The 23,047-nt window shown below is 37.3% G+C and overlaps 1 protein-coding gene and 1 pseudogene across 3 annotated transcripts; one reads left to right on the plus strand and one right to left on the minus strand.

Annotated features, from left to right (window-relative positions):
* The first annotated feature begins 352 nt into the window (after positions 1 to 352).
* LOC111344949 (uncharacterized) lies at positions 353 to 22,571 on the plus strand. 2 transcript variants are annotated; one of them, XM_088756882.1, is made up of 6 exons: positions 353 to 447; positions 13,432 to 13,581; positions 15,619 to 15,711; positions 16,697 to 16,819; positions 21,585 to 21,640; positions 22,329 to 22,571. In XM_088756882.1, exons 2-6 carry the CDS (start codon positions 13,464 to 13,466, stop codon positions 22,413 to 22,415), a joined length of 477 nt encoding a protein of 158 aa, XP_088613008.1. In that variant the 5' UTR covers positions 353 to 447; positions 13,432 to 13,463; the 3' UTR covers positions 22,416 to 22,571. The 2 variants fall into 2 exon arrangements, with proteins under 2 accessions (XP_088613008.1, XP_022807951.2); XM_022952216.2 differs by lacking the exon at positions 353 to 447 and adding an exon at positions 4,651 to 4,805.
* On the minus strand, positions 18,870 to 20,844 carry LOC148733678 (uncharacterized; annotated as a pseudogene). The gene is made up of 4 exons (XR_015999830.1): positions 20,824 to 20,844; positions 20,321 to 20,407; positions 19,534 to 19,892; positions 18,870 to 19,253 (listed from the first exon to the last, which is right to left on the minus strand). The product of XR_015999830.1 is annotated as an uncharacterized LOC148733678 (transcript).
* Positions 22,572 to 23,047: the final 476 nt, after the last annotated feature.

Raw genomic sequence — 23,047 nt, forward strand, 5'->3', positions numbered from 1 at the left:
TGATAGCACTGATATTCGTCGAAATGTTTTTTGGTCCGACATGATGCCGATCGGAAATAGAGTAAAACATCTGGAACTTACTTTTGTTATCTAGCCCCCTGATTATCTAAACTAAACCAACAAACATGCACAAAAACACTTTTTCTAATATAGAAAATTTCAAAACTTCAAGTGTCAGACCGCATTTTAATTCATCAACGATTGGGTATAGACCAAGTAAGAAAGATACACGAGGTGTCTTGAGTCAAGACTAAAGAAAGGGGTTCCTGCAGTTCTCAGAAACTCTATTTTTAACAGTGACTTGGTGATAGCACTGATGTGTGAAACATCCTGTTTACGCCTTATTACTCATACCTATTGCTTTCGGTAAAGTTTTGTAAGAGACTTCAACCTTTAAAAAGAGTATCTGGGACAATTCTCACGCAAATTGAAAGTCTTCCTCTCTTGGTAAGTTACGAATCTTAGAAATGTAGAAAGATGTTTTTTTCGTCCAGTCATGAGCGTCGGACAAAGAAAAGATTTTGAGTCTCCATGAGGAATCGAACCCCAGACCTTGTCAGACGAATCTTGTTAGACAATGTAAATTGGTAATGATCTTTGCCAAGTTTTGGTGAGATACATTTCTGCCTTCTCACTACATAATATTCTTTAAGCGGTCGAATTTTCGTGTTATTAGCATTCACAACTGATAAAGGAGTACATATTTCAACAGCTGACTCAAGGATCATAAATCACTCTCAGAAATAATTCTCCAATATTAATGAAAGGACTAAATGTCTGTTTACGCAGAAAGTGACACCACCTCTCGTATGAAGATCCATCCCTTACTTGTTAAACCTTAAGTAGCTGTAACTTCAAAATTCGAAAAGGTCCAGTCGCTAAGAATAGTCCCGTTGCCATTGTTAAGAAGACGTTACCGAACTTGTGCGCGCGCGTCTCACGCACACGTAAGCTAAAATGTCGTTAGCAAATCACGCGGACTTTTTTTTTTTGAGAAGTTGAAAGTTTTGAGTTCTTGAGTGGCAATTTTTTTGGAGGTCGTTGGTATTTACTATGTTTGCTGGGAGTTTACCGTTGCCGTGTTATGAATAAACGTGTTTGTTTGATGTCTGTTTCCGCTTCTGAGCACCCATAATTATTATGGGCTTAAGCTCGAAACGTCATCGTTTGTAATCGTTACGGTGGCCAATTTACCATTTCAACTTTGTTGATATATCCAAATTATCTCGTTACCCCCATCGACGCAGCCCGAAACTATCAGCCTTTATTCATAGTTATTATTGATTGTTTTCACTGTTACGCATTGAGAAAAAGAAATTCAGTGGAGAAGGTTCAGAAATTGCTATGTTATAGTAGATAGGTTAAGGAAGCACTTCTCCAAGTCAGAGGTCTGTTTGTTTTTCCAAACCTAAGATATTCGTCGAAATGTTTTGCACAAATTTACAGAGCTCAGTATAGAGCCGCCGTGTTGATGGATATCTCTGGTCCACCAACATGCCGTCCGGAAATAGAAAATATCTGGAACTTACTTTGGCTATCTAGCCCCCCTGATTATCTAAACTAAACCAACAAACATGCACAAAAAACTTTTTCAAATACACAATTTGAAAAAAAGGCTAAAAATCAGCAGGTAGGTCTATATTTTTTGACAAACTGTAAGGCACGAAACCATCATAACTCTGAACTTCAAACTACGCTGGTGTCCAAACCAAGCACGCTATTTAGATCCCCTTATGCCCTATAAGGATAAAAATTTTCGTGACTCTATATTTTTGAATTTTCGAATTTCAAGATGGCTCCCTATAAAATCAGCAATAAGTTCCCTATCAAAGTCATGACAAGAGCTACATATGCACTAGCGAGACGAAATGCAAATCTGCTTTGTATTGTATTGTATTGTATTGTATTGTAATCTTTATTTAGACACGATCAATTCATCAGCCTATAAAAATACATATCACATACGCTAAGATATTTAAAATTAAAACTACATACTATAACACTAAAGCTGTTTTCCGTGAATGCCGTGCGTTAGACTTAAAAAATGTCATTGATCTTACGTTTAAATAACCCCAGAGACTCTGTTTTCCTTATATCGCGTGGTAAACTGTTCCATAATGTGGCGCCATTGTAGCTAAAGCTTTTTCTGTAATAATTAGTGCGCGGTAGTGGAACATTAAGCTTATTTTCAGAGTCCCTGAGGTCATAAGCAGAGTCACGCCACGTAAACTTTGAATATAGATACCTTGGAGCTAGCCCGTGCAGACATCTAAACATCATGGTGGCTTTATGGATTTCCTGCTGGCGTGCAAGATTTTTCCACCCTAAAAACTCGAGTAGCTCAGTTGCATCAGCATCATAGTTAGAGAATGTCAACACACGGGCTGCTCTATTCTGCAATTTCTGCAGTTTGTCTCGTAGCGTTTTCCCACAGCTACCCCAAACAATGTCACAGTAATCAAAGTGAGGTTTTCTCGACTGAAAGATGACAAAGATCACCACAGAACGACAGAGCAAACACCCGATTCGCCTTTAATCTACCGCTTATAAGCGAATCTAATTATACCAAATTACCGCATACATGCTGATAAAGTAGGACCTATTTACCTACCGAGAATAGATTACCGAGAACAAAACAAAGGCCAAAACAAAACAAAACAAAGGAAAACAAAACAAAGGAAAACAAAACAAAGGAAATGATTTCAGAATGTTTTTCTGTTCTTCAGTAATCTTCACGCGTGGAATTTTATCCATGATCTCTTTTTACCAGATGTAAAAGCGATGAATTTTCCTCTTTCGCTTGAACCTTGCCACATGTCAAGTGCGACTGCGATACCGAAGACATTCTGAAATCATTTCCTTTGTTTTGTTTTCCTTTGTTTTGTTTTGTTTTGGCTTTTGTTTTGTTCTCGGTAATCTAATCTCGGTAGGTAAATAGGTCCTACTTTATCAGCATGTATGCGGTAATTTGGTATAATTAGATTCGCTTATAAGCGGTAGATTAAAGGCGAATCGGGTGGAGCAAAACAACTGCAAGACTGTACTAGCTGAATCTGTTTATTCTTGGCAATTAGTAACTCTACCCTCTAAGAACTGCTTAAAGTGCCCATAACAAGAAATTGTTTTGCGTATTTAGTTCGTTCATCACATATTAAAACTAACTCTGATAGTAGTTAGTTAAAAAACATTTGCTATCGGTTTTTTCAGGCCCTAAAGTGCTCTAAATTTGTCTTAAAAGTGTCTAATAGACTGGTGACGAATTAGCAGGTGATGACGTTGAACCTGTGAATACCCTCAGTTGATACGATATCTCGTGCAATTTGTACTAGTCCGCGTTGAAATACTCTTGAAATAGTGTCCGATAGCGATGAATATCTACTTTCAGCAGACTCTACAGAGAGTTGTGATACATCGTACTCCAGTATTAACGAAGAAATGGAAGCTGCGAGTATGTTTCAGCCCTACGAAGGACCACCGCATGGATCAGACTAAGATTTCGATTGACAAAGATCTCGTCTGAGGTGTTCAGGTCAAGATTATAACAGTGTAGTTCCTTGCGTTTCTTTTTTCTTTTTTTTTTTCCAATAAGTAAGGATTTGTTAAAACATTTTACAATACAAATCTGCGACAAAATATTGGAAAACATTACACAACGTTTCCAGAACGTCATTATGAAGTGAGAATGAAATAACTAAACTAAGATATATATGTGAGAAAATGACAAAACTAAGATATATAGGTGAGAAAATGAATAAATTAAGAGTCAGTGAAAGTCAAACAAAGTGCTTAGCCTTGAGGCTAAGAGTCATTGAAGGTCAAACAGAGTCATTAAAACTCTCAAAGAGCTTAGCGTTAATGGTAAATTTTAAAACTTCTCGGGTCAGACTGCATCTTAATTCATCAACGATTGGGTACAGAACAAGTAAGAAAGATACACGACGTGTCTTGATACATGCAGTTCTTAATCCCTGCAGTTCTCAGAAACACAAGCTCTATTTTTAGCAGTGACTGGTCAGTTTGTGAAAACGTCCTGTTTACGCCTTCGTCATGATCACTGGTCGGCTTTCCTTTTGTTTGCTGTTATGAAATTTCGCTTGAACACTGATGCGTATTGCTTACACACCAAAACACTAAAGGAATGCAATCACGATGTGGAAGACCCCAACCAGAGTCAGCAAATACAACCGAACGTTTTAATGGAAAATTTTAAAACTTCTAGATTCAGATTGCATTTTAATTCATCAACGATTGGGTACAGAACAAGTAAGAAAGATACACGAGGTGTCTTGATTCAAGACCAAAGAAAAAGGTTCCTGCAGTTCTTAGAAACATAAGCTCTATTTTTAACAGTGACTTGGTGATAGCACTGATATTCGTCGAAATGTTTTTTGGTCCGACATGATGCCGATCGGAAATAGAGTAAAACATCTGGAACTTACTTTTGTTATCTAGCCCCCTGATTATCTAAACTAAACCAACAAACATGCACAAAAACACTTTTTCCAATATAGAAAGTTTCAAAACTTCAAGTGTCAGACCACATTTTAATTCATCAACGATTGGGTACAGACCAAGTAAGAAAGATACACGAGGTGTCTTGAGTCAAGACTAAAGAAAGGGGTTCCTGCAGTTCTCAGAAACTCTATTTTTAACAGTGACTTGGTGATAGCACTGATGTGTGAAACATCCTGTTTACGCCTTATTACTCATACCTATTGCTTTCGGTAAAGTTTTGTAAGAAACTTCAACCTTTAAAAAGAGTATCTGGGACAATTCTCACGCAAATTGAAAGTCTTCCTCTCTTGGTAAGTTACGAATCTTAGAAATGTAGAAAGATGTTTTTTCGTCCAGTCATGAGCGTAGGACAAAGAAAAGATTTTGAGTCTCCATGAGGAATCGAACCCCAGACCTTGTCAGACGAATCTTGTTAGACAATGTAAATTGGTAATGATCTTTGTCAAGTTTTGGTGAGATACATTTCTGCCTTCTCACTACATAACATTCTTTAAGCGGTCGAATTTTCGTGTTATTAGCATTCACAACTGATAAAGGAGTACATATTTCAACAGCTGACTCAAGGATCATAAATCACTCTCAGAAATAATTCTCCAATATTAATGAAAGGACTAAATGTCTGTTTACGCAGAAAGTGACACCACCTCTCGTATGAAGATCCATCCCTTACTTGTTAAACCTTAAGTAGCTGTAACTTCAAAATTCGAAAAGGTCCAGTCGCTAAGAATAGTCCCGTTGCCATTGTTAAGAAGACGTTACCGAACTTGTGCGCGCGCGTCTCACGCACACGTAAGCTAAAATGTCGTTAGCAAATCACGCGGACTTTTTTTTTTTTGAGAAGTTGAAAGTTTTGAGTTCTTGAGTGGCAATTTTTTTGGAGGTCGTTGGTATTTACTATGTTTGCTGGGAGTTTACCGTTGCCGTGTTATGAATAAACGTGTTTGTTTGATGTCTGTTTCCGCTTCTGAGCACCCATAATTATTATGGGCTTAAGCTCGAAACGTCATCGTTTGTAATCGTTACGGTGGCCAATTTACCATTTCAACTTTGTTGATATATCCAAATTATCTCGTTACCCCCATCGACGCAGCCCGAAACTATCAGCCTTTATTCATAATTATTATCGATTGTTTTCACTGTTACGCATTGAGAAAAAGAAATTCAGTGGAGAAGGTTCAGAAATTGCTATGTTATAGTAGATAGGTTAAGGAAGCACTTCTCCAAGTCAGAGGTCTGTTTGTTTTTCCAAACCTAAGATATTCGTCGAAATGTTTTGCACAAATTTACAGAGCTCAGTATAGAGCCGCCGTGTTGATGGATATCTCTGGTCCACCAACATGCCGTCCGGAAATAGAAAATATCTGGAACTTACTTTGGCTATCTAGCCCCCCTGATTATCTAAACTAAACCAACAAACATGCACAAAAAACTTTTTCAAATACACAATTTGGAAAAAAGGCTAAAAATCAGCAGGTAGGTCTATATTTTTTGACAAACTGTAAGGCACGAAACCATCATAACTCTGAACTTCAAACTACGCTGGTGTCCAAACCAAGCACGCTATTTAGATCCCCTTATGCCCTATAAGGATAAAAATTTTCGTGACTCTATATTTTTGAATTTTCGAATTTCAAGATGGCTCCCTATAAAATCAGCAATAAGTTCCCTATCAAAGTCATGACAAGAGCTACATATGCACTAGCGAGACGAAATGCAAATCTGCTTCTCGACTGAAAGATGACAAAGATCACCACAGAACGATAGAGCAAAACAACTGCAAGACCTTGTACTATCTGAATCTGTTTATTCTTGGCAATTAGTAACTCTACCCTCTAAGAACTGCTTAAAGTGCCCATAACAAGAAATTGTTTTGCGTATTTAGTTCGTTCATCACATATTAAAACTAACTCTGAGAGAAGTTAGTTAAAAAACATTTGCTATCGGTTTTTCAGACCCTAAAGTGCTCTAAATTTGTCTTAAAAGTGTCTAATAGACTGGTGACGAATTAGCAGGTGATGACGTTGAACCTGTGAATACCCTCAGTTGATACGATATCTCGTGCAATTTGTACTAGTCCGCGTTGAAATACTCTTGAAATAGTGTCCGATAGCGATGAATATCTACTTTCAGCAGACTCTACAGAGAGTTGTGATACATCGTACTCCAGTATTAACGAAGAAATGGAAGCTGCGAGTATGTTTCAGCCCTACGAAGGACAACCGCATGGATCAGACGAAGATTTCGACTGACAAAGATCTCGTCTGAGGTGTTCAGGTCAAGATTATAACAGTGTAGTTCCTTGCGTTTCTTTTTTCTTTTTTTTTTTTTCCAATAAGTAAGGATTTGTTAAAACATTTTACAATACAAATCTGCGATAAAATATTGGAAAACAGTACACAACGTTTCCAGAACGTCATTATCAAGTGAGAATGAAATAACAAAACTAAGATATATATGTGAGAAAATGACAAAACTAAGATATATAGGTGAGAAAATGAATAAATTAAGAGTCAGTGAAAGTCAAACAAAGTGCTTAGCCTTGAGGCTAAGAGTCATTGAAGGTCAAACAGAGTCATTAAGACTCTCAAAGAGCTTAGCGTTAATGGTAAATTTTAAAACTTCTCGGGTCAGACTGCATCTTAATTCATCAACGATTGGGTACAGAACAAGTAAGAAAGATACACGACGTGTCTTGATACATGCAGTTCTTAATCCCTGCAGTTCTCAGAAACACAAGCTCTATTTTTAGCAGTGACTGGTCAGTTTGTGAAAACGTCCTGTTTACGCCTTCGTCATGATCACTGGTCGGCTTTCCTTTTGTTTTCTGTTATAAAATTTCGCTTGAACACTGATGCGTATTGCTTACAAAACCAAAACACTAAAGGAATGCAATCACGATGTGGAAGACCCCAACCAGAGTCAGCAAATACAACCGAACGTTTTAATGGAAAATTTTAAAACTTCTAGATTCAGATTGCATTTTAATTTGTCAACGATTGGGTACAGAACAAGTAAGAAAGATACACGAGGTGTCTTGATTAATGCAGTTCCTAATCCATGCAGTTCTTAGAAACACAAGCTCTATTTTTAACATTCACTGATGAGTTTGAGAAAACGTCCTATTTACGCCTTCGTCACTGGTATTTTCTTTTGCGTTCGGTTGAAATTTCGCTTGAGCAATACGTATTACTTAGATAGCAAAATACCAAAGAAAATTGCAGTTAGGAAGACTCCAACCAAAGTCAGTAAAGAGAACCGAACGTTTTAATGGTAAATTTTTATAACTTCTATGGTCAGACTGCATTTTGATTCATCAACGATTGGGTTCAGAACAAGTAAGAAAGATACCCGAGGTGTCTTGATTCAAGACTAAAGAAAAAGGTTCCTGCAGTTAGAAACATAAGCTCTATTTTTAACAGTGACTTGGTGAAAGCACTGATGTGTGAAAAGATCCTGTTTAAACCTTCGTTACCAGTCTTTCCTTTTGCTTTCGGTTAGGTTTTGTAAGAACAATTAAAAGAGTTTGGTTTCGAGCCCTTGACAATAGCCCCTATCGCGTTTGTGTCTGCAATGCAAACGGTCCGGGGAGTTACAGTTTCAGGACGAGGCTATCGGGTCAACGTTTCTCGAGAAACACCAGTAACACTCCATGTCTGACCATATAACTCTGGAATCTGCGTTTTTTTCTGCCGAGGAAAAGGTTAAAAATCTTAGTGGTAATTGTCCTGGCATCACGAAAGGAAGATTGAAAGAATGGCTGTCATTTCGGAAAGGAACGGCAACATTTTGTCGTGTTTGTTCATGACTACGGTTGTTTTTCCTTTGTCGGCCTTTTTGAGGTTTAACTCAGAGTCACGTTTCAAGGTCCTCAGCGCCTTGCGTTCGGCCGGAAGCAAATTATCGTTTGGCTTTGTAATTTCTATTTCTGAAAAGTCACTTTTAACCTCTTCTTAATAGCTTTCAAGGACTACTGATATTTGTATGGTGGTATCCATGTAGATTTGACGTGGCAGGGATGGGTTTTTTGTCCTCCCCTCGGAATATGTAAATCAGACGCATTCTCCTTGCGAACTGATCAAAGTCACATAATACTTGTTGTCTGACCTGTCTTTGTTTTGTAACGGGTGTTAGAATGAATTTAAGCCCTTTTGCCAGTAAATTAATCGGGTCGTTTGTAAGTTCTTTATTTGAGAGGTTTTGTATGTGCGTTTTGTTCGCCTCTAGTTTGATAGTTGAACGTGTTTGGCAAGACCGCGGTTTCGATCCTAATCTTGTTGATCTCGTCAGTTGCCGATTCACTGAATAGACTGTTACACCCGTACGCAATACAATGTCTAACTATGACGAGAACATGCTGTATCCTTAAGAAAATGAATAAAAATGCCTCCAAACGTTGCCGTTTGCTTCGATTTTACTTGAAAGTTTTACCTGTGTGACCCGATAGCCTCGTTTCGAAACTTCAAAGTCCGCTGAGCTCTCGTACAGTGGACGTAAATGCGATAAGGGCTATTGATATTTAAGCGGCAATCCTCTCTGATTGCAATTGCAATCAAGGAAGACTCTAACTGGAGTCAGTAAATGCAGCCGACCAATTTTAACGGAAAATTTCAACCTTTAAAAAGAGTATCTGGGATAATTCTCACGCAGATTATGCATCAACCATATGGACATCTTGTTCTGCTAAGAATTTGCAGAAAGTCTTTAAACTTCAGAAACGCGCGGCACGTGTAATTCTCGGAGCTAACACTAAAGCGAATAGCGTACAACTGTTTAGGAAATTGGATTGGGTTCCATTCTTTCATGAGGCAAAAGTAAATAGGTCACTAACGGTGTACAAACGATTGTCTGGGGACTGTCCACCTTATATGTCCCAAATGCTCGTAAGAAATGCAGACATAAATGAAAGATCAAGCAGACATGGACAACTAAACCTCGTCTGTCCCCGATTCAAACGGGAGTCAGAGGGAGGTAGGTCTTTCACAGTATCGACCTCACGCCTCTGGAATACCTTACCACTGGACATAAGAATGAAACCTACTATCAAATGTTTTAAGAAGGCCATGTTAGATTTTTTTAAGAATAGTTATAAACGATTAGAACATTTTATCTTATAGTTTTTATAAACCTTGTAATTTTAGATTTTTAGCTCTTGATCTTTTTCCATAATTAATTAGTTTTTAATCTTTTTAATAATTATTTGTAATATATTTTAAGAGGGCCACTGGTTTGTCAGTTTTATACTGTTATGTGTTTTATCCTCTTTAAATAAAGTTGATGATTATTATTATTATTATTATTATTATTATTTGAAAGTCTTCCCCTCTTGATAAGTTACGAATATTAGAAATGTAGAAAGATGTTTTTTTTCGTCCAGTCATGAGCGTCGGACAAAGAAAAGATTTTGAGTCTCCATGATGAATTGAACCTCAGCCCTTGTCAGACGAATCGTGTTAGACAATGTATATTGGTAATGATCTTTGTTAAGTTTTGGTGAGATACATTTCTATCTTCTCACAACGTAAAATTCTTTAAGCGGTCGAATTTTCGTGTTATTAGCATTCACAGCTGATAAAGGAGTACATATTTCAACAGCTGACTCAAGGATCATACTGAATCATTCTCCGAAATCATTCTCCAATAGTAATGAAAGGACTAAATGTCTGTTTACGCAGAAAGTGACACCACCTCTCGAAGATCCATCTCTTACTTGTTAAACCTTAAGTAGTCGTAACTTCAAAATTCGAAAAGGTCCAGTCGCAAAGAATAGTGCCGTTGCCACTGTTTATGAAGACGTTACTGAAGCTGTGCGCGCGCGACTCACGCACGCGTGCTTAGAGATTACGTAAGCTAAAACGTCGTTAGCAAATCACGCCGACTTTTCTATCGAGAAGCTTAAAGTTTTGAGTTCTTGAGTGGCATTTTGTTTGGAGGTCGTTGGTATTTACTGTGTTTTCCGTGAGTTTACCGTTACCGCGTCATGAATAAACGGTGTTTGTTTGATGTCCGGTTCCGCTTCTGAACAGCCATAATTATTATTGATGGCTTTCACTGTTACGCATTGAGGGAAAGAAATTCAGTGGATAAGGTTCAGAAATTGCTATGTGGTAGGAGATAGGTTAAGGAAGCACTTCTCTTAATCATAGGTCTCTTTGTTTTCCCAAATTTAAGATATTCGTCGAAATGTTTTGCACAAATTTACAGAGCCCAGTATTCTCACCATATTTCACTGCATTACCGCATTAGGGCAGGACTAGAACGGAACATATGCGATCCATGCGAGTAGTCCACCCATTAAATCCCACCCATCCCACCCCAGGGGAGGACATCCATCACACAGTAATCTCGTGCATGGGAAATTAACGTCTCTTACCCCTAACCCTGTAGGAGACGGGACCTCCATTTATTCATCCCTATCCGAGAAGACTAGAATATCTAACCATTACTTGATGTTATAGAAAGGTAGCATAGTCTTCTCAATTATTTTAAGACCTTGAGTGTTGGTCCGGCCGGGGCTTGAACCCTCGACCTCCCGCACAACAGTCCAGCCCTCTATCCATTGAGCTAACAGGGAGGCGCCGTGATAGTGGATATCTTTGGTCCACCAACATGCCGGCCGGAAATAGAGTAAAACATCTGGAACTTACTGTTGCTATTTAGCCCCCTGCTTATCTAAACTAAACCAACAAATATGCACAAAGACACTTTTTTTCTAATACAAAATTTCAAGAAAAGGCTAAAGATCAGGAAATAGGTCTATTTTTTTTTTGACAAACGCGATCGGAGCTGTAAGTCACGCAATCATCATAACTCTGAACTTCAAAATGCGCTGGTTTCCAAACCAAGCACGTTATTGAGCTGAACATTTTGCAAATAGATGCAAATTTAGATCCCCTATGCTAAATATGGATAAAAATTCTCGTGGCTCTATATTTTTGAATTTTTGAATTTGAAGATGTCACGTGAAAATCAGCAATAAGTTCCCTAGCGAGATGAAATGCAAATCTGCAGAACAACCGCAAGACTCTGCACTAGCTGAATCTGTTTATTCTTGGAAATTAGTAACTCTACCATTTAAGAGCTGCTTAAAGCGCTCATAACAAAAATTTTTTTTTTGCGTATTTAGTTCGTTCATCACATATTAACACTAACTCTGATAAAAGAAGGATTTCAAAAAAATTTACTATCGGTTTTTCGGCCCTAAAGTGCTCTAAATTTGTCTTTAAAGTGTCTAATAGACTGGTGAGGAATTAGCGAGAGATGATGTTGAACCTGTGGACAGAAGACATGTTATTTGGCACGTTTATCGATTATCCTATGATTTCCAGAACATTCTTGATTAGTCCTTTAGGAAAGTTCTAGTGGTTTCGACATGAGTAGGTGACGTCTATTTATAGAAACTCGAGTTGTTTACCGTAAATTCTGGAAAATTCTATGTTGTAATGTTACTAAAAATAGTCGTGTTGTAAATCTGTGGAATCTTCTAGAAAGATTGTAGGGAGCTATATAAGAAGGCGCAGCAGGTTGTTGCGTTTAGGGGAAAAGGAAGAAAAAGAAGAGAAAAAGATAAAGGAAATAAAGGAGTTAGTGAAAACAATTCATTTAAAGGTTTATCACGAAACCAACCTGTGAATACCCTCAGTTGACACCTACAAATTTCTCATATCTATTGCAATTTGTAATAGTCCACGTTAAAATACTCTTGAAATAATGTCCGATAGCGATGTACATCTACTCTCAGCGAGCTCTACCGAGAGTTGTGATACATTGTACTCGAGTATTAACGAAGAAATGGAAGTTGCAAGTATGTTTTAGCCCTTCGAAGGAGAACCGCGTGCATCAGACGAAGATTTCGACTGACAAAGACGATCTCTCGTCTGTAGTGTTTAGGTCAAGATTATAACAGTCAGTAAACTTCCGTTATGAAATGTTTATTTCCTTGTGTTTTTTTGTTTTTGTTTTTTTTTTCGTTTTCTGTGACGAAATCTATTATATGGTAAGAATGGGTGGTTGAGTTCGTTTCTTTTGGCATAATATATATATAAACCATCGTACTAAGTACGGCGAAGGCTTCTCTTTGTCAGGGTCTTATAGAGTTTCGTTACCCTAAAGTAATTCTCTTAGAAAGCAAAATGCTAACTTTTGATAGTAGCATCAAAAGAATCTGCTGTATCACCAGACGCTATGATCTTTCGCCAAGAATTCATTGGGCAATTTTACTGCAAGTTGAAACTTTCACATAGTGCTTGAATTGGATTCGCACTACTGCTTGTGTTTCATTATTTATTTCGTTGAACTGCTGCTATTACAATGACATTGCTATCGTTGATATATCCTTTTAATTTTAGGGCAAAGAGGAATTGATGTCTCGAGAGTCGGATTTTCGTACGCTTAGGTTGGGAGCGAGAATACACGTCCCCTTCGAGCTAGTGTTTTGACCAGTTTCTACCAAAGGTTTCGCACTGTTTGGGCAACAGGATATGGGTCACCTCAGGAGGGGGTTTGTCTTTATTAGAAATGATGTATAGCTATAAAATACGATGAAAATTACAATTAGCAGGATTTTTTGCAAGAAAAGTGCAAATGTTCTCATAATGAAAGACAAGGGGTATGAGTACATCTCAAGCGCGTGAAACAAAGAAAACTAGGAGGCTCACCATTCTTCGCTTGCGAAATATCAGACGAAAAGAATGTGTCCCCTTAGTCAGCCTTATTTTTTGCTTGATTCATTGGCCATTTTCCTCTGGTTTGACGGCTGGTATGTATTTTTTGACCACTGTGATGACGAATATTGTAGTCGATAAGAGTACAGACCATGCTACCAGGCTACACAATTGTCGATTGGAACAGTACTTCAAAGAGGCTATTAAAAGCTTAATTTAAAAAGCCATGCTAAATTCACGATAAATTATTTTTCAGTACCTTACAGCCCACCTTTTGGTTAAGAGAACATGATGATTTTGAGTAGACAAGCGGGACGAACCATCTGCCTGAGCCTGTTGCTTTTCGTTCTCAGTGGAACAGCAGAATATCCTTCGGGACTTGAAATTACTAAAGTGACATTCTGTGGTAAGTTTCTGTTTTACACTATCCTGTGATATCATTGGTCTAGACAAAACCAAAACAAACTGATGAGGCAGAGAGAGGATTGGGACGATACTTATCCTTGGTAGGCTTTTTTGTGGCTGCCAAGAGAGACATCATGTATCATTTTGCATAATTTTTTAATAATTTTTGGATTACTGTGTTAAAAATGTATTTTTCGACAGACGTGCCATTCCTATTCTCGCGCCCCGCCATGCTTTGCACGTACACTTATTTTGCTCGTAGTGTTATGTCGTCAAATTAAATGTGTTTTCGGTATGTTGAAAAGACACCTCGTGGAAGTAGCGACTGATAAAATAACACATTTACTTCAATCCCATCTGCAATTCTACAATTTTTTTTTTTTTTTAAGAGGGTTGGGTTGGTATTTAAACCTAGTAGGGGATTTATGTTCTATTGTTTATATACCAGTCCTTTGTAAAAATCCTTAAATAAATAACAAATAATAAATAAATAAATAATAAATGAATGTTAAAAGAACTGTCGCGTATTAGAAGTATTTCTGTAAGAATTTCAGGAAGCACTTATCGACCAGCTTTAGCCGCGGGTTGTTTGTTTGCTTGATTTGAAGTGCGCCCTTTAGCTTTTTTATTTTTTCTTTTTTTTTTCTTTTTCTTTTTTTTTTTTTTTTTTTTTTTTCACGAAAGGCTAGTCTTGTTTAGGGTGAGATGTTTGAGGCCAAAACAATATTTTGTTGACCTGAGTTTTCTCGAACTCGATAAAGTATTCATTTGCATGCCGAGCAGACCCATTTGGGATGAATTTCCCCCAAGTCCTAGTCGGTATTATTTCAAAATGAAACGAAAAGGGGTCCGAAAGCTCATTTTTAATAAGTTTTTGTCTTACTTGACAGTCCTTGTCATGAAGTCGACAGACTGTTCATATCGCTGTTGGACTTTAAACTGTGATTTCTCCCACACGCACACATTCCAACCGGCGCCATTCAAACTGCTAGTGACGCAATGTTCTTTCTTCACTATATCAATGGAACCGGGTCTCAAGGGCCAAAAATATCAGGGACAAAAGTGCAGGACTAAAATGTGGGGCTAGCCAAAGTTTTTAAAAAGCTGGACTACGGCCTCATGTTTTATGACACCATGGTCTAGACAAAACTGTCTATGGCACGAACTGTTTAAAGTGCACCTACACCCAAAAAATTTTTTTCGCTTAACGAAGTAAGCTTATTTTTTTGAGTATTTCTGCGCAAAAATTTTTTTATTTGCTCAAATCTTCAATTTTCTATGCCCAGTCAAAATACGGAAAATCGGCCGCCATCTTGCCCCACGACCGAGTTTAAAGAGGAATGGCTCTAGTGGGTAATGTGACGTCAAATCGAGAACACGAAAGTCTGCATTTCACACATTTTCACTTGTTTGGGAAGGTTGTAGTCGACAATTGTCCGAAAATATGCCGACTAAGTGTGTTATAGAAGGATGTAGCAACGTGCGAAATTTGCAAGAGGGTATCGCGCTTCATACATTCTTCATACAACACACCTAGTCGGCATATTTTGGACAATATCGACGACAATCTTCCTAAACAAGTGAAAATGTGTGAGATGCAGACTTTCGTGTTCTCGATTTGACGTCACATTACCCGCTAGAGCCATTCTTCTTTAAACTCGGTCGTGGGGCAAGATGGCGGCCGATTTTCCGTATTTTGACTGGGCATAGAAAATTAAAGATTTGAGCAAATTAAAAAATTTTTGCACAGAAATACTCCAAAAATAAGCTTATTTCGTTAAGCGAAAAAAAAATTTTGGGTTTAGGTACACTTTAAATTTAGCCTAAAAACTGTTCAGGAAAATTACAGAATGTTACCAGAGATGGCTTGCTTTGTATCCAAGCCTTCGGTTGAGCCTGGAAGTAAGTTAAAAATACAGGGACTGATTAATGGGGAAATTAGAGTAACATCAACCGTTTAATAGTGAAAGGCTTCACTGGAAACTAATTTCGTTTTTCTGTAGCCCACAGTTATGCTCCATTGTTGCAATCTTTTCAGGAAAGTATGATAAGCCTCCAACGATAAAAGCTTCTCCGTGGCCTTTCATACCTATTGGAAACCTTTTCAATGTTAGCTTAACATTTACACCTGGTAAGTTGAAATTAATATGGAGGTGTTATAATTTTTTGTTATTTTTTCTTTTTTCAGTTTCAAAACTGTAATTGTACAAAACCAGGGGGGGAGTTACGAAATTTTTGGAATGAGGGGTGGTGGGAGAGACGGGCATATGCTGCTGTAAATTCGTAGAGGACTATAACATTTAAAAATATGAAAAGATTAGTTTGAAGTGAAGAAAATCCAATTAACATGATTACAATCTTTTTGATGATAGGTGAATGACTTTAAAAAGACCAGGCGGTTATGATTAAAGATTGCGAATAGTATAATTATCCTTACGTGGGTGATTTGATTTCACAGCTTCTGAAATTGCAAATCCAAGCAGCATACAAGACGCGTACTCATGTCTCGTTTGAACCTAGTATAGGGCTTCAATTCACCAGCCAGGTTTTCCAATGAGCTTCGGACAGCAGAGTGCAACGCTTCAAGGCTTGATTCCATTTTGGGGAATCAGATCAACAGGCAATGCACGCGATATAATCAGTTAACATCTTTCTTCTTTGAACGACCGAGCCAACATTTAATCCCTATCGATACCGTAGCGAGTGCTGAGTATGATTGCCAGTAAGGGGTTCTACGAAATTTCCTAACTGAAGACCTCGGGATATGAGATTTCAAATCAGTGTGATTTAATGCTTCACTATATTTACGTCAACATCTTAGAAATATCGCCGTTATATTTTGTATCAGTTTAAATATCGCCAGGGTACGCTAAAATGATTGTCAATTATATATCTTTCAATGCTTAAAGTCGTTAACTGTAGTTGCAAATAATTTTTTATTTACTGTATTTTTTAAACGTTTTAACGATTGTTGTCTCAACTTGGCGGGTTCGACTGAAATCGTCCCCCTCCAGCCTCCCTTGATGCACAGCGGATACAACCCATGTTCTATTACTCCTTCATCACACGAGGTTCTTTTGTGCCTTGATCTAATAGTACTTGCTTAATTCTAATAGCGGTAGATGTTCTTGAAGCGTCGATACAATACAAAGTTGTCTCAGATGGAGAGGTTGTTTTGGAGGACAGTTATGACAAGTTATGCAAATTGAGCCCAGACTTGTGCAGTTTACCTGCTGATGGTAAGTTGTCTCCCAAAGAGAGAGTTAAGAAGAAAAAAGGTAGAAAGAAAGAAATAAAGAAAAAAACAAATGAAAGAAATAAAGGAAGGAAGAAATAAATAAAGAAAGAAAAAAAAAGGAAGAAAAACAAAGGTGCAGGGATTAGAGAAACATTTTTCTCACATTACATTTTTCAAACATTTGCAAAGGTTATCGAGTATCCTGCTTGCAGGTTGTTTACAAAAAAATGATAGATTCTGCTCTGTAAAAAAAGCCTGAACTCAAGGAAACGAATCATATCAACTGAATGAAGCTCAGTGGAAGTCTGAATAAAGAAGTCAATGAATGTCAAAACACGTAATTTTAAGTGCAGATTTTCTGAAGTAAAGAAAATTTGGTAAAAATCACAGTCAAAGAGATGCTTCTTTGCCACTTCAGTATATGTAGGGTAACATGTACTCTACAATGTATCTTTCTTACCAGGACACTCAACTATATGGAAGAAAAAAAGTTTAATAGTCTGTAAAAGCCACTCCACAGTTGAATTGATTACAACAACTTTTACAACAAAAACAGACTTTCTTTTGAGAACTCAGTATTTACTGAAATTTATACATACGTGCTTTAGATATACCAAGTAGGATATGGCATATCTGAAAGCGATTTTTCTAAGAATCTTTTTTACAAATGTATATGAAGACATTACCATAGAGATGATAATCCAAAGGGACTTTAAAAATCATATGCATGTTACATTATACCACGACACTTAATAGACAAATCTCTTGAAATTTCCATGCACATTTCAAGATCGATTATAACGTTACTGAATTTACCGTGTCAATGGAAGATCTATGGAAATTTCCATACACATGTCAGGGTGAATTATAACTGTGCATCTTAAATTTTGCTGTGTTATTGGAAGGTCTATGGAAATTTCATCTTACATTATACCATTTTAAGGAAGGTCTATGGAAATTTCCATGCACATGTCTAGATCGATTATAGCTGAACATCTTGCATTATACCATGTTAATGGAAGGTCTATGGAAATTTCCATGCACATGTCTAGATCAATTAAAGCTGAACATCTTACATTATATACCATGTTAATTAATGGAAAGTCTATGGAAATTTCCATTCACATGTCTATATCAATTATAGCTGAACATTATTCTTACATTATACCATGTTAATGGAAGGTCTATGGAAATTTCCATGCATACGTCTAGATCAATAATAGCTGAACATCTTACATTATACCATGTTAATGGAAGGTCTATGGAAATTTCCATGCACATGTCTAGATCGATTATAGCTGAACATCTTACATTATACCATGTTAATGGAAGGTCTATGGAAATTTCCATGCACATGTCTAGATCAATTATAGCTGGACATGTTATATCATACCATTTTAATGGAAGGTCTATGGAAATTTCCATGCACATGTCTAGATCGATTATAGCTGAACATCTTGCATTATACCATGTTAATGGAAGGTCTATGGAAATTTTATCTTACATTATACCATTTTAATGGAAGGTCTATGGAAATTTCCATGCACATGTCTAGATCAATTACAGCTGAACATCTTACATTATATACCGTGTTGATGGAAGGTCTATGGAAATTTCCATGCACATGTCTAGATCAATTGTAGCCGAACATCTTACATTATACCATTTTAATGGAAGGTCTATGGAAATTTCATCTTACATTATACCATTTTAATGGAAGGTCTATGGAAATTTCCATGCACATGTCTAGATCAATTAAAGCTGAACATCTTACATTGTATACCATGTTAATGGAAGGTCTATGGAAATTTCCATGCACATGTCTAGATCAATTATAGCTGAACATCTTACATTAAATCATTTTAATGGAAGGTCTATGGAAATTTCCATGCACATGTCTAGATCAATTATAGCTGTACATCTTGCATTATACCATGTTAATGGGAGGTCTATGGAAATTTTGATGTACATGTTTAGATTGATTATAGCTGAACATCTTAAATTTTACCATGTTGATGGAAGATCTATGGGAATTTCCATACTTTTCTGGATCAATTAAAGAACCTAGATATACATGCATACTCAATCATGCATTTCACCTTTTTTTTTAACTCTTTTTATCTCCTTCTTAAGTACTGGACAGACTCCTTTCTTAGTTTATCATTCTCGTCTAATTCGATGTCAAAATAGATTACACTTTCTTTAGGAATTTGGCTGGAAGTTCATCCAGGCCATGATACCCACTTTCCTTTGTAAGTACCTTTTAGCCACTCCACAGTGAACGAAGAGTTAGTGACTTCCTTTACCTTTGCCAAATGGGGAGCTTTGTAGTTTCCTTCAAGATTAACTGCAACAATGCAACCTGGCAGAACTCCTTCAAAGTTATCTACCTCGGTGACCACAGCTGTCTGCCTCCTATAAGCTCCACTGTACACCTGAAATTGTAAACAAATTATAAATTGAGTCAATTGTGAAAGCCATAATTGATAGGCATTTTAGTGTGTGTGTGTGTGTGTGTGTGTGTGTGTGTGGTCACCTAAAGGAAAATTCAGCTGTGGCTGAGTCAGCATCTGAATAAAACACATGATGGAAAGGTTTGGTGGGCACGTACACCAAAAGGCTTTGGCCAAATTAAAATAGCTACAAGTTTGCATGAGTAGGAGGCTTAATTGAGTTGAGCACACATTGTATGTCTTAATTTTGAGCATAAATCACCTCTCGCACAGGAGCAACTTGAGTTCTGACCATATCATCCACATCCTCAGGGACACCTTCAGGTTTTTGCCCCAAAAAACCCACACTATTCCCAGCAGCCTCCAATTGTTTTTGTCTTTCTTTAACTCTTTCCTTGTTTGCAATGATTCTTTCTATGGCCAAGCAACTGTCCTTTCTGGCGGATGCCATCTGGTATTGTCAGGGTCAAGTAGTGATGCCCAATCTTCTTTATGTTGTTCCAGAAACAATCTTGATCTGAAATATTTTTCAATGTCTGATCTGACCCGCTGAAGCTCAAGCTTCTCTGTATCTGGAGCAACATAATCTGGTGGGACATCTACACTTATTTCTGCATCAGCCTGACATAAATAATAAAAATTCAATCATTAAAAAAACTGTAGCAAAAACACTTATTCCGGAAATTTCATATTTGAAGGACATGAATTAGACTAGAGAATGAAATCAGACCTAAACAATAAATAAGCTTCTAATTAGTAACTTCATTACAATAATACCATCAAGCTGTAACAGAGATCAGTTTGCCATTTTTCTAATAGTACTTGTCATTGTTACTAATATTATTATTATTATTATTATTATTATTATTATTATTATTGGTCTAGCATAATGCTAAGAATTAAAATGTAAGATCATCATACTCCAGCTGAGCAAAACAGGTATTATCTTCAGTGTATAGACAGAGTATAATTATCCCTCATAAGTATTGTTGGAATTTTTTGTTTTTATTTATTCGGCTCCATAATGTACAGCAGATATTTCCACTCACTTTCACTATAGTTAACCACTGTTCTGGATCAGGGTCTACTGGTTTCCAGTTTTCCTTTTTGTCACTCCTCCAGACCAGTTTTCTTCTCTGAAAAAGAAATCGACATTTAAATGGTTTACTTAACCATTCGAGGGATATATGTGCCGCTGTTTGGGCGAGCTATCATAATATAAGGGTATCGTTTACCACTGATAACTGGGAAAGTAGACGCAAACTTGCTCATTTTTTTACTGTTTAGTAACAAGTTGAAAGAAACCAATTAAATTGTTTTGAAATTGACTGAAACATATATAAATTTGGATGGCCGATTGAGTCACTGAAATTGTTGATTGAGCCGTGAGTCTTAGTTCATGGACAGCCGCTCGGTGATGTTGGCGATTTTTTGCTATAACCTTAGTAAGTAGACCATGGTAAAGTTTAATTTTTTTCCAAATTTCTTACTTTAGAAAATCTGTACTTAAAAAATTACGTGTTTTAACCTCACATTTACGCTTCTATATTACGTGGCTCCTTGTGTTATACATTTATCCCTGTAATTATACTTGTGCATATCTCTCGAGATTGCAAGTGAAGTCAAACAATTTCTGTTTTCAAATAGTTTTTCAACCGACGGTGTGAAACACATCGAGACATGTTTGAGAACTTGAAAGGTTGATGATCTTTCCAAACCGCTTTCTCGAAAAACTCTAAAAGGCAGCTTAGAATTCAAAACCAAAAAATATATCAATGAAAAACTCATGCAATCTGTCATCATCGATTAATTCTTGGTATGATATTTTGCTGTTGGCGGTGTTTCCCATTTTGACTGACCGTTGTTGATTCATTTGTTATTTATGCTTCTCGTTTGTCTACTTAAACTCATAGAGCGCATTGCCAAGGCTAAGCTCTGTTTGCTGGGAATAGGTTATGAAAATGAGAGCAGGGTTTTGCTTTATTTTTGCCTCAATCGTGACCGTTTATTTGTTAACAACTCAACTGAATCATATTACGTAGAATCGTGATTTATTTCCAGCAAAGGTGAGGGCAAGCCCGCCCCGTGAACCTGACGGTACCCTACAAAAATGAAATACCTAAGGAGGTAAGAAGGCGGGAAAAACGTTTTAGAACTTACACTAGAGAAACCTAGCCTGCAAGGATTTAACTACTCATAACTAAGAGTCCCATATGAAAACTGACCCTAGCTTGTAAAATATTAACTGACGTAGCTAACTGCTTAAACCCATTTATTTCCTATGAGATTAAACTTTCTTATTTTTTCTTCTAGAAACCAAAGTGTGGACTAGATCTGGAAAATTGCCAGTCATTCCTCCAGTTCTTAAGGTAATCAACCAGTAAACGCAGACATTATGTTGTGTTCTTAGGCAAGACACTTAACTCTCTCAGTGCCTCTCTTCACCAATGAGCATAAATGGGCACTGGTAAGTTCAATGCTGGGGGGTTAACCCTACCATGGACTGGCATTCCATCCAGGTGGGAGTAGAAATACTCCTAGTCTCTTCATGTTCCCTAAAGCGGAGTTAAGTGCTGGCCTAACAAGCCACTAAACTCCTAAACAGACTGAAAGTGCTTCTAAAGAGTTAGCCCTTCATTCTGATCAGGGACTAACGATGGAGATGTCAACTTTGAAAACTCTTTACAATAACAAGTTTACATCATCAACTCAGTTGATAAAACCAAATTATACTGTTAAGACTCCCCCCACCCACCACCGACACAGGACTAAAGTTTCTTTTAAAACTTACCTCCCAATATAACGAATTTCAGTCGAGCATTTTGTCATCTTTCTTGCATGCTTATTTTAATACATTGACTGTGCGGTTTTTCAAAAATGATCATGAAGATGATAATAGCGTTAGCCATTATCATTGTGATTGTGATGATTTTTCACCAAGCTGTGCATAGCTCGATCTGTTCTTTTCTAGAGACAAGAGTTAGCCTTAAATTAATGCATGGGTTTCCATAAAATAATTAAGACATTCTATTTTCATGTTATTCTTCAATCAATTAGAATCGAACCTATAAGGTGAGCGCTCAGCTTTTTAATGAAGAGAAGATCGTGTTTCTCTGTGCTGAGGTTGTGGCCAAGTTGCACTAAGAAACGAACAGGAGAAGCAGGAGTCAAGACGCAAGAGAATCATGAGGAAAAAGAAAAGGCATGGGAAGACATGAAAAGAGTCGTCTTGCAACCAATGATACTGTAAAACAAGGTTTCGAAATTTAATAATAACCATTAAAGATAACTGTGAGTAGATACATTGTTTATGTCTTTGTGGTAAGGGAATCAGCTTATGTATGGAACAGCCCGAAATCCAAAACAGGCCAAAAAAGGGGGAACAATGAAGAGGGCGAATCAGTTCGCGCGAAAAATTGTAAGCCGCATATAAACTTCTTCGAATTGAATGAGAAAGATGGATCAAGGGAGGTAGAGGAGCGAGTGAGAGCTTCTGAACTCTTCCCTACATACAGCGCTTCTCTGAAAGTCTATCAGGTTCAAACGCAGATTTTAGACAAGTAAGAGAAGAGTGATCTGTGTGTTTCAGTAACTTGCCCTGGTAAGTCGCAAGCGTATTCAAGACCAGGCCATAGGTCAAAAACGTCTTGAAAGATCAGTTACCACGGCGAAGTAAATTGCACACGTGCAAAAATCAAAGCCAAAGACTACTTATTGCTTTTGTCTGTGGTTTTGTTTATCTACGCTCAGCTGCCCTTTTTTTCGCTGCTCAGTAA

Source organism: Stylophora pistillata, chromosome 4 (assembly GCF_964205215.1).
Source record: "Stylophora pistillata chromosome 4, jaStyPist1.2, whole genome shotgun sequence".
In the NCBI taxonomy this organism is placed as follows: Eukaryota; Metazoa; Cnidaria; class Anthozoa; order Scleractinia; family Pocilloporidae; genus Stylophora; species Stylophora pistillata.